This window comes from Myotis nattereri (assembly GCF_964212035.1).
Source record: "Myotis nattereri genome assembly, chromosome: 11".
Taxonomy (NCBI): Eukaryota; Metazoa; Chordata; class Mammalia; order Chiroptera; family Vespertilionidae; genus Myotis; species Myotis nattereri.
The window spans coordinates 53,231,477-53,243,459 of NC_138086.1; the positions used below are offsets into that span (position 1 = coordinate 53,231,477).

The window sequence follows — 11,983 nt, forward strand, 5'->3', positions numbered from 1 at the left end:
AACTTATAAATGCAAGTGTTTAGAGGAAAGTTTCTCTATTAACAGGTTTACAAAAGTCAAAGAAAGATAATTCCCTCGCACCTATTTATTATCAAGTCCAAAATTTTGTATTCTGTCACAGTGGGGCGAGAGGTGTCCTACAATTATGAGGATTTGAGGAAGTTTCAGAATTCACTATACTTTATCTAAATGGCCAACTGAATTTTTTAAATTAAATCTAAGTATATTAAGTCTATTATTAATGCTCCCATATGGCTGGAATAATTTATAACCGATTGACTTCCTATGAACAGTTCATAAAAAGAATCTGGAACCTAATTTTCCAAACAAGTATTATAATTATTAATTAGGCCTTAATTATAATTCAGTGAACACTTTAAGACCTATAGAACAAGATATAGGACCTCACCATGGAGTCATCAAAATCATCCATGAAAAGTTTTATAACTTTATATGGTTTTCATCTAAAGGGGATGGAAAAATTAAATAATCATCTACATTGTTTAACTTCTAATGAAGAAAGTGGAAATTAAGCACTTTGCATAGTTGCTTAATTTGTCCCACTGGGTTGGATTTTTAAAATTGTTGCCCTAGTGTGTGGGTTACTTATATGCCATATGCACAAGAGTTTTTAAACATAAAAGGATGCCTCTGTTAACTTTTTATTTTCTTCTTTCATTAGTTTGTGACGGGGCCATAAAATATCCTCCAGTGCAAACTGTCACACTATGTTAAATGCTCAAAGTAAAAGTCTTAGTTAAATACAGTCATTTGAATTTGTATTATTTTTAAGGTAAGATTGAACTGCTGCTCTTCTTTATGAGGGCAGGGAATACAGGTAAAGAGAGGGATTCACCCCCAAATCAAACCTCACCTTCTGAATCATGAGCCAGATCTCTGTTAATGAATTTTCTTTTCCTGACATTTGTTGGTTTCTCGTTACAATTTCTCCCACGCTGATTCTACAAAGGGAAAGACAAAATCCTTTAAAAGAAGGTAAACCTCAAAAGTCACACACAAAAATACACATGCATACATACATTTGTGAGGACCCTCTCTCTACATAAAAAAATTAAAGTCTATGGCATCAATTCTAATATTCATTTTCTATATTCATTTCACAGTGAAAGGTTATGCTGAAAATTCGACAGCCGGGAAGAGTAGCTTCCCAGCGCCGATCCTAGCATACTATTTGCTAGTCATATATTCATGGTATCTCAGCATCAAAACAACATGAAGCAGTTATATTTAAAGTCGATTTTAGGCTGGATCAAAGCTAGATTAAAATACAATGGATTTTATTCTGATACTCCCCACTGGAAACCAAAGAAGAAGAAGAAGAGTGGAGAAATAAAAGATATAAGAGAAAATGAGAGGGGGGAGGAGAAACAAAAACACCCCATGTAAACAAAAAGTGTCAGCATTTGTCTCAACTTCATTCTTTTCAATGTGGCAGACAAACCCAGCCAAAAACTTTGAGTGCAGCAGCTGCTGCTGCCCTCCATCTCCTCTTCCACTCATCTTGGGCCCTTTAATCAGAAAAGGAGGTCTTAAAAACAAAACTATGCCTTATCCAAATCACTGAAAGGTAAGCTCATTTTGAAGACTGGGCTTCTAGAAGCAGAGTCGCCCTACAGTGGCAACAAAGCAGATAAAGTATCTGCAATCCCAACCTCCTTGCCCCCTCCTTCTCCACCGCCCCCCCCCCCCCCCCCCCCGCCATCAAGTTTATAAACAGCAACTCTCGAACTGATCACTCACGTTGGTGACCATGTAAGGCACTTGCTGGTCATAAAATCCATCCATTCCGCTGCTCTTCGCAAATCTCAGCCCAGTGTTTTATATTTTGAGCATTTAGCTGCAGATTTCCTCGGGATCTGGACGTCTATCAACCTAGAGGGGAACAAGATGGCTTTTAGGCTAAAAGGAAAAAAAAAACCATGAATGAAGCTCTTGAATTTGCATAGCTAATTACCCTCCGACTGTCCCATTCACAAAAATAACCCTCGGTACACCAGCCTCCTTCACCTGGATCAAAAAAGAGCCTAGAGAGTTCACGATTTACATATTTTCGGCTGTAGCAAAAATCCGAACTAGAGGAGATGTATTTATTTACACTCTCGCTGTTTCCCTTCGCGGTCGGTTGCACCCCGGGCAGCTCTGATTCGCAAACGTGTGCAAAACTAGCAATGGCGATCAGCGAGACTAGCTTTGCACCTAACGGGACTAAGGAGACGGAGACACCTCTTTCATAAGGGTAGTTTTTGCAACCCACAACCATGCAATTATCTGGAGAGAGAGAAAAAGTTGCTGGAAAGACCCACCTGAAGGCCACGCTGGGCGAACTGCGGCAAAAAATTCCCTCCAAATTTAATAAAAACATTAATTATTGCCCAGCACTTCCCCTTGGAAGCCGAAAGCGCCTCTGACAGAGCTCAATTCGGTGGTTTTTCCTCTACTTCTCCTCCAGGGGCCTCCAAGCCAAACTGATGGATCGCTGCCTCCCATTGGCTCCGCGTCTCTTTCACAAGATCAGATTTCGGGCTGTCAATCAGGCGGCTGGCTGCCCCTTCTCGGGGATCTCCCGCGCCCCTCTGCCCAGGCGGGTGCTCGGAGGGCTGGCGCAGGGTCCACAGCCTGGAAACGCCACACAGGAAACCCGACCGCCTTCCTAACCCGCTGCTTATTGTTCAGGCTCCCGGGGAATGAATCCATGTGTACCCAGTCGCCGGTTCTCCTGACTGATGTGTTAGGTCCATTCTTGGGCTGATTTCCTAAAGCACGTTTTATTCGGTTCAGGTAGATACCTTGAAGCGTGATCCACTAAACCCTTGCCTCCTTAAACTCCCCTTCCCCCCAAGATCGCCAGCCTCCTACCCCCCACTTTTAACCTGATAGGGAGCCCACTAGCTCTATAGCTTCGTCCCCGCTAAGTTTTTGGCCCAAACTCTTTTGCCGTGTTTTTTTTTTTTTTTTGTGTGTGTGTGTGTGTGTGTTTTTAACACCCACCACCGTAATTATGGTTTATCAAAAACATTTTTTAACGGCCTTGCTCAAGTAAGACAAGATCCAACTCCTTCGTGGGACAGTAAAATAAAGAATCTATGGGGTCAGTGCCTGAGAAAAGCAGAGAAATTGCTTGTTAGGAGGGGAATTGGGAAGGCGACGGGACAATCTAGGTGAGAAAGAGTATAAAAGTCAAATTTATCCCAAGTGCACACTGGGACAAGGTGCTTCCAGTCCACCTTGCAGGTGGGGCGGAGCAGGGAGGGGTGTGGGGGCTCAGATATCCTAGGGACCCGCACATTTCCTGAGCTTTTGTTATGTATACACGGAGACAGAGGGTGTCACTTACTGTACTTGATGCTTCCACTTCCTCTTCTGCTTTTACACAGCCACAGCCCAGAGTTGGGGAGCGAGCGGAGAGGATGCTCGAGTTTCAAGGACAATGACTGAGGCTTTAAAAAGTGAGGGCTTCAGCTCTGAAATCACTTGCCCTGACCCTCCTGTGGGGCTTGGAGCTGTAGGGTCACTTAAGAAGCCTCGGCCCAACAGGATATGGGAGGCCGCGGGGATGGGACCAAGGACTCCGAAGTGCTGAAACTCACTGGTGATCCGTATGGCGACCAGAGCTAGAGACCAAAGGATCCGAGCTAGAGACCAAAGGACGCTTCCGGCAGCTGTTGCTTCAGTTCTCAATTTCTATTTGGAAGTTTCCTTCCTTAAATGGAACGGTATGGCGACGCATTAAACTGGAGTGTGAGCACACAAGACTCCACAGGAACTAGGAGAAAGATCAATGTTTACATTTTTTTTTCTTAAATAAGTTTTAGAAAAACGTATTACTAGAGAAATCATTGTAGACAGCAAGGACCTAAGTGCAGTCTCTGAAACTCGTAAATCAGAGTAGCTGGTGCTAACGCGCACCTACAAGCATTTTGAGCGGGAACTGCACTTTAACCCCAGCCAGGGAGGCTGCAGGTCGCAGCCCGGACCCGGAGGCTGGGATAGTGAGGCTCCTGGGGACTTTCTGGGGGTGCAATCAGGCAGAGAGCCAATAGCAAGGGTGTCCGGCCGCCCAGCACTCCGGGGATAACCCAGCCTCTGTAATCTGAGCAACAGTTTCCAAAGACCTTCTCTGCAGCTGGAGCCTGACAGGTATCCAGGGTAACCGGGAAGGGGCGGAGCTTAGGCTCAGCCGGCGCTCCCCCCAACCCTGGGGTCCTCGCCTCAGCCAATTACACGCCGTTTGTTCCCAACCCATTGTTGTTTATTGCTGACCCCGCAGCGCTCCGCTAAGAGATTGGCCACTTTAAGGAAGGAGGCGGAGCCTCCCCCGCCCCTGCAGCCCCCTTTCAGCTCCATTCACAAAATTCCGGCCTCTCCTGGTCACGTGGTTGGGGGAGTGGCGGGCAAGGGAAATGACACAACAAAGGCCCAAGTTTCCCAAACCACAAAACTTTTTTTCTGACTTGCAACCTTTTCTCCGTCCTGTCCCAGGACAAATTCTAGGAGATGAGAAAAAGGAGCCTGAGGTCTGGGAGCAACAAGAAAGGGAAGAAAAATCGAAATTAAAGGAAGGCTCACAAAAGGGGGATGATTCCAGGGGGCACTGCACACGAGAAAAGCTGCGAAAGGAGAAAGGAAGAGAATTAAGGAGAGCTGGGCGAAAGCCTTAAGAACAAACTAGTTAACTTCTGATTCATGCTTTTGGACGCGCAAACAATAGATTGGATTTCTATTTTTCTCATTTAATGTTTTCCAGTTTTCAGTTCTACCTTTGCTTTATCCCACAGGCCCTTGTTAACTTTTCAAAGCTTTTAGGAATAGTGCAGGTTCGCGGGCTGACAGTTTTAGTTTCCATTTCCCAAACCCACACACACACAGGCCTCAGAGCACTCCTCCTCCCCACCAACTGGCAAACCGCAGCAGTGCACCAAGCCTCCGATTTACTACATATTGCAGCGGCTCCATATTCCCCTTTGGATCCACGCAGCCTTTAACTATTTGATCTTAACAGTAATAGAAAAGTCTGTTATAGGAATTACCAGACAGCCAGTCTCACTGCAGCTCAGCTTTGTTCAAACAGCGTGAAATTTTGAGACAAATGAGCCCTTCTAGCAAATACACTATTGGACTAAGCCCTCCTTTCTCTCCCACTTTCTCTTCTGTCTTCTATTTTTGTCTTGTTTGTACCGTGATACTTAATGAGACACTAACTTTTAGTTTGGTTGTCGCTTATCTTCTATGCTTGGCACTGGGAAAACCAATAGATCTCGAGAGGATGGGCTGAAAATTCATTTTTCAGAAAACGTTGCCATTGTGAAAAAAATCTCTACAGAAGAGGCTGTCCGTCCCCTCAGAGGGACATCAAAAGTTGTACAAAGTTTCCACTACTTTTGAAAGTGAGTCCCTAAAAAAGCAGCTTAGTAAATGCCAGTTCCATCTTGAATGGAAAATTTCTTTTTGGCAGGATTTCAGGCCTAGAATGGCAGAGCAGAGGCCAGGAGGCTTTGACATTTATTTACTTGTATTTTGAAATCCCATTTGGGTTTTGAAATAAGAGCTCTTGAGAGAAAGCCTCCCCCCACCGTCCAAAAAAAATCATTTCTGAGTTTGGAAAGTTTTAACCTTGCATATAAAGCTATTTAACTCTTTATAGTTCCTTTGCTGTTATGTAATAAGGTAAAATAAAATTCATTAGTGGCTTTTCTGCAGTTAATTTGTATTGAAACATTATATTAAAAATGCATGTGTTAAACCACTCAAATTTCTAAAAGCTGCAAAAAAGGGGAAGAAACCTAAAGTTAAAATAGTATTATTTGTTTAAATGGTTAATATGATTAAAATTTAATAAAATTCATTCAGATTGGATTAATTATTAAGTAAAGTAGTAACTTTTATAACCTATATTTTTTTAAAAATACTATGGAAAGCAAATTGCTAATGGCCTAATTTGCACTGAACTACATCAAATAGAGAAGGAAAAGGTAGACTATTAAATAGCCAAATGGGTAAAGGAAATGAACAGGTGAATATAACTCCAAAGGAGAAGTTAGAGGCCTGCCAGAATGGTAAGGAATAATTAATGGTTTCAGGGAGTTCCCTTTGGGAAGAGAAGCAGAGACTTGAGAGGAGGATAGAGCTTAAGAAAGAGGTAAGGATAACAAGGAAACTGACACTATGCGGGTATTGGCTCCCACTTTCAAGCCTGCCATTGTCAGCTGGGGAACACCCACAAATTCCCAAGGAGAGGAAATGCAAACATGTGATAAAAAAAGAAAAAAATTCTTAACTGCACTAGAAGTCAAGATATACATTAAAAAATATAAAGAACATTTTTATAGCATCAGGTTGGAAAAACATTTTTAATACCCAGGATTGCCAGTGCTGTGATAAGGGCACTCAGAAACTGCTGGTTAGAATGTGACTTTCTGCTACCTTTTAAAGTAAGTTTACAATATCAGCTTGATTTCTTGACCATGATTAAAACAATTTCCTAACATTCCAACTATATGGGAGTCAATTCCTGGTCCCCAGTACCTATCCTGCTCAGGCAGGGGACTGACACTGGTGGTCAGCTGGCTTGATGCCTGACACAACCAGCCAATTTATCTTGCAGTTCAGATCTCCCTACTGAGTTCAAAAAGTTACCAGAGGGGATGGGGTGGGAGGCAGTAAAGGGTAAAGAGAGCCAAATATATGGTGACAGAGGATGATTTGACTTTGGGTAGTAGGCACACAATGTGACAGACCGACCACGCATCATATACATCTACATAAACTTATATAATCTTATTAACCAATGTCACCCCAATAAATTTAATTTAAAAAATTTCTAAAAATAAGTAAATAAAGGTAAAAAGAAAAAATAGTCTAGCATAGCCATTCAAGGAGCAGAGAAAATGGTGTTTGAGGAGAATGCCCAACAGATGAATTAGTCTCAAGAAAGTGAAGCAGAATAATGGTCCAAAACAGCAGTTTCTGAAAAGGGGGCAAAAAAAATGGCCTCACATCCATCACTTCCGTAAGAGCCAGAGCGTCCTCCCTGAATGAGGGTCACCAAAGCTACTTAAGTCAGTTTCTTGGTATTTGAAGAAAAATATGTCTTTGAACTTTGTAATAATGATTTCACTTCTTTGTGATCTTCCTGAGGTCCCTTTTATATTTAAAATGTTCCTTTTGTCCCGAATTTCTTCTCAACTTTAAAAATAACCATTTGACTACAAGCATTTCATGTGAGCACATCAAAGAAAGCTACAAATCTTTGTATCTGCATGACACATCCTAAATAAAACTCAGGTTTTCATTCTTGATTCCCTTTTGTATTCTAAATTAAAATTACTCCCTGTTTCTATTGTATTAAATAATATTAATGATCATTGGTTTGTCAAATATATTTGGGAGCAACATAGTCTGACCAGAAAATAAATTATTTATGAATGAGTTTTAACCTTTGTTATGAAAGCATTGTATCTCACACTCCTGACTAGAAAGCCATTCCGGAAGAACTCCATTGTTTCAGATATGTGTAGGGTTGAAACCTAAAATAATCTTTGCATTTAGAGTTAAAGATATCCTTTCCTATTTATACATCTATATTCTCACACCCACTCCTACTGAAATCTACTCAGAATTCTTAAAATAATAAGCATTATCGTTAAAATCGAGGAAAAGGCCATGACATTCATTATAAATAGCTTGTTATTTGAATCATTTATGAAGTAATGGGAGCTATCAGTGCTTAGATTCTGGATAACTTCATCTTACAGCAGGAAGAGGCATCAATAGTTCATCTATTTTGTTATCAATGCCTTAACCACTCTTCTTATTTTCTACCACATGGAGCCATACTTAATAAGACTTGTCAATTCTTAATTAAGCCTTCAATATCTGACCATTGATCAAGAATACTCTAGATCATTGTTTCTCAAACTATCTGCAGTCAACAATGCAATGGAACAGCTTAAATCATTCCACATTTATTATCTCACTGCTTCAGTCAATCAAGCATCTAGGAGCACCCTGGCCGGTTTCTCTCAGTGGTTAGTGTGTTGACCTGCAGACCAAAGGATCATGGTTAGATTCCAGGTCAAAGGCATATACCTCAGTTGGGGGTTCCATCTCCCTCCGGAGATGCAGGAGGCAACCAAGTGATGTGTCTCTCATTTGGTGATGTTGCTCTTTCCCTCTCTCTCTCTCTTTCCTCCCTTCCACTCTCTCTCTAAAAACCAATGGAAAAGTAAAGATTTAAAAGGAGAGAGAGAGAGAGAATCTAGGAGCAAGGTAGGTATTTCTAACTCAGGGTCTCTAGAGCAAGCGTGTCAAACTTGCAGCCCACACCAAATATTTTTGCAGCCCAGCCAATATAATGACATGTCAGAAACATTTTAGTAAAATTTCGTAACTGAATTTTTACAATATCCTGTTATACATAATTATTAATAACGAGCTACAATGTTCGCTAATGACTGATGACTATAATCGTGTTGCATTCATTTCCCTACGCTCCATACATGCAGGCGCACCATTTCTCTCCACTAATACCAGCAGTGAATATTTCAGCAGCCGATTGCCACGTCATTCATCTTGTACTGACTTGTTTGGGGTGCGCAACAAGAAATATTTCGCTTTCAGAAAACAGGAAAAATAGGTTTATTTGTGTTACGCTTATTAATCTGTGCAATTATTCAGTGTCTGGTAAGTTAATGTTCAAGAAAAAAATAGTAATTTTTATTAAAATGTTCTACTCTTTTATGTTAACTATTACTCATTTATTTCAGCCCTTTGTATTCAACATGTCTCTATCTAAATAAACCTACGTTTCTATCAAAATTGGAGCTTTTGTTTTTTTGCGGCCCACATGAACTTAAAGCTTGTGTATTTGGCCGTGTTAGCCTTTGAGTTTGACATGCTTGCTCGCCATGGTCAGCAAACTACAGCTCACGAGCCACATGAGGCTCTTTGGCCCTTTGAGTGTGGCTCTTCCTAAGCCTTAGGAGTACCCTAATTAAGTTAATAACAATGTACCTACCTATATAGTTTAAGTTTAAAAAATTTGGCTCTCAAAAGAAATTTCAATCGTTGTACTTGATATTTGGCTCTGTTGACTAATGAGTTTGCCGACCACTGCTAGAGCAGTGGTTCTCAACCTTCCTAATGCTGCGACCCTTTAATACAGTTCCTCATGTTGTGGTGACCCCCAACCATAAAATTATTTTTGTTGCTACTTCATACCTGTAATTTTGCTACTGTTATGAATTGTAATGTAAATATCTGATATGCAGGATGCATTTTCATTGTTACAAATTGAACATAATTAAAGCATAGTGATTAACTACAAAAACAATATGTAATTATATATTCAATATGTGTTTTCCAATGGTCTTAGGCAACCCCTGTGAAAGGGTCGTTTGACCCCCAAAGGGGTCGCGACCCACAGGTTAAGAACTGCTGCTCTAGAGGTTTTACTCAAGCTGCAAGCGAGAGCTGCAGTCATCCAGAGCTGGAAAATCTGCCTCGGGCTCACTCATGTGGTGGTTGGCTATCTCAGTTCCTTGTGGCCACTGGTCATAGTGCTTTATTTTTTACCATATGGTTTCTCCAAGGGCTTTCCGGTGCATATAATCCAAAAGGGACAGAGCCCAAGATGGAGGCCACAGTCTCTTATAATCTAATCCCAGAAGTGGCAAACCATCAATTCCACCATACATTGTTCCCAAAGACCATTATAATGTGATCGAAAAAGATGTGAATACAAGGAGGCTGGGATCAGTAAGTCCATTTTAGAGACTGAATATAAGAATTTTTTAAATGTCCATCACAGATTGCACAGATTTGCCTTTCTAATTTATGCAAAATGGCTCCCACAATTCAACCTAAGGCTTCAGGAGAACAGAGACTATATCAATGGTTGTATCCCCATCGCCTAGCTGAGTGATAACCATTGAAGGAATTAGTTAACGTACCCTATATTTAAAGCTGCTATAAAGAAAGTGTTATGAACTGATTGTGCTCTCCCTGCCCCCAACCCCACCAAATTCATATGTTGAAGCCCTACTCCCCAATATGATGGTATTGAGAGATGACACCTTTGGGAAGTCATTAGGGTTAAATTTGGGGCTCTCATGATAGGTTTTGTGGCCTTACAAGAAGAAGAAGGAGGAGGAGGAAGAGGAGGAGGAGGAGAAGGGATCTTCCCCCCACCCACCTTTCCTCTGTCTCTCTGTCTCCTTCTCCTCTCTCTCTCCATCATGAATGCCATGTGAACACACAATGAAAAGCCAGGGTGGGAAGAGAGCTCTCACCAGAACATGGCCTTGCTGGCACCCCGATCTTGAATTTCCAATCTTCCAAACCAATACATTTCAGTTGTATAAGTTGCCCAGTCTGTGATATTTTGTTATGGCAGCCAAAGCAGACTAAGACACAAAGAAACTCCAGAACTTTAAGTTAAAATACCATTTAGGGATTTAACACTTCAGGATTGCTATGTGTTTAGTAATAACTAAACTAAATTCCTTATGTTGCAGTTTAAATTATTTTCTCATATTAAATTATTAATTCCTCATTCATCATCACAGTGTACCAGGCATTGTGTTATGTTAGGGGCACACAAATAGTACAGTACCCCCCACAAAATGAAAAGCATAAACTACAAGTAGAGATATAATCACAGCAAAACACCCCGTTAGAAAGGCCTTCTGTGACCATCCCTAACTCTCTCTCTCTAGCATATTAACTGGTTTTATTTTCATCATAGTGTTAACATAAAAACATTCAAACCTGTAAAGAATTTTTGTGAGTTTATTTGAGCCAGTCTGTCGACAATTGCTGGGAAATAGAATCTCAACGGATTGGGATATTGCTCAGGAGAATGGCGGTTACATCTATATTCATACATTGCAATCAAAGGAAGGGACATCTGTGGATTACATGAAATCCATTGGTGATATACCAGAGGGGCGGGGGGGGGGGGGAGAGGGAGGGGGGGAAAGCAAAGCGGGAGGAGGGGCGGGGAATGACCCCTGGGAGTGGATAAGAAGCAAAATGATAGACACATTCTTAGGTGGTGCAGGAACAATTAACATGATAACAATGAAGGAATTTGTGGTATCTGTCCTGGCACCCAGGCATATTAAGGTGTGCCCCAAGGAGTCCAGAAAAAGGGAAGTTACAAGTTACTCAGACATTTCAAGGGTATGTTATTATAGATGCAAAAAGACAGATAGGCTCAGTTAAGGTAAAGGTTGACATTGTCAGTGAAGATACCAGCCTAGGATATAACTACCCACCATAACTGTGTCTAGTTAAAGCTTAATTACAGACCATTCTTTGTGGTTACTTTAAGTCTCGGAGTTTGCAAGACCGTCATGCAGGCCTTCCCTGAGCTTTTCAGGTCAGCCTGTGGCCCCTTTCCTCCACAATAGGTTTTAACTTGTTTAAACTTTTCTTGTTTACATATATGCTCCTGGTTTTTTATCATTTCCTGACCCTTTCTTCCTCCTCTTACCCCACTATAAAACATAAGCTCTAGGGATGTAGAGTTGATCCTGGTGGTCTTATTCATTATTTAATTTACAAGCCTACATAGAACTGAAATTGGCTCCAACTAAGCATTCACCAATCACACATAGAATGAATACAGTTAACTAGAGGTATGTTCATGGCAAGATGGAACCTATTGTCCTAACCAGTTTGGCTCAGTGGATAGAACGCTGGCCTTCAGACTAAAAGGTCCCAGGTTTGATTCCGGTCAATGGTATGTACTGTGGTTGCGGGCACATCCCCTGTAGGAGGTGGGCAGGAAGCAGTTGATCGATGTGTCTCTCTCATCAATGTTTCTAACTCTCTCTTCCTCTCTGTAAAAAAAATCAATAAAATATATTTTTTTAAAAAAAGATGGAACCTATTACTCTTTTCAGTAAATCCTGTCTCAGACTATCCTGAAGTTCTCCTTTTTCATTTATGCTTTCATTTAAGG

The 11,983-nt window shown here is 41.2% G+C and overlaps 1 protein-coding gene across 3 annotated transcripts in view; it reads right to left on the minus strand.

Annotated features, from left to right (window-relative positions):
* ETV1 (ETS variant transcription factor 1) overlaps positions 1–2,858 on the minus strand; it is a gene marked incomplete at its 5' end in the record, with an annotated part of 86,725 nt that extends 83,867 nt beyond the window's left edge. The window contains 3 exons of one of the 3 annotated variants that reach the window (XM_081101918.1): positions 875–962; positions 1,762–1,893; positions 2,325–2,858. In XM_081101918.1, coding sequence (XP_080958044.1) covers positions 875–962; positions 1,762–1,806 — 133 coding nt within the window. Of the gene's footprint in view, positions 1–874; positions 963–1,434; positions 1,522–1,761; positions 1,894–2,028; positions 2,151–2,324 lie in introns of those variants that run through there. The other 2 variants (XM_081101916.1, XM_081101917.1) reach the window with 2 other exon arrangements.
* Between the last annotated feature and the right edge of the window lie 9,125 nt (positions 2,859–11,983).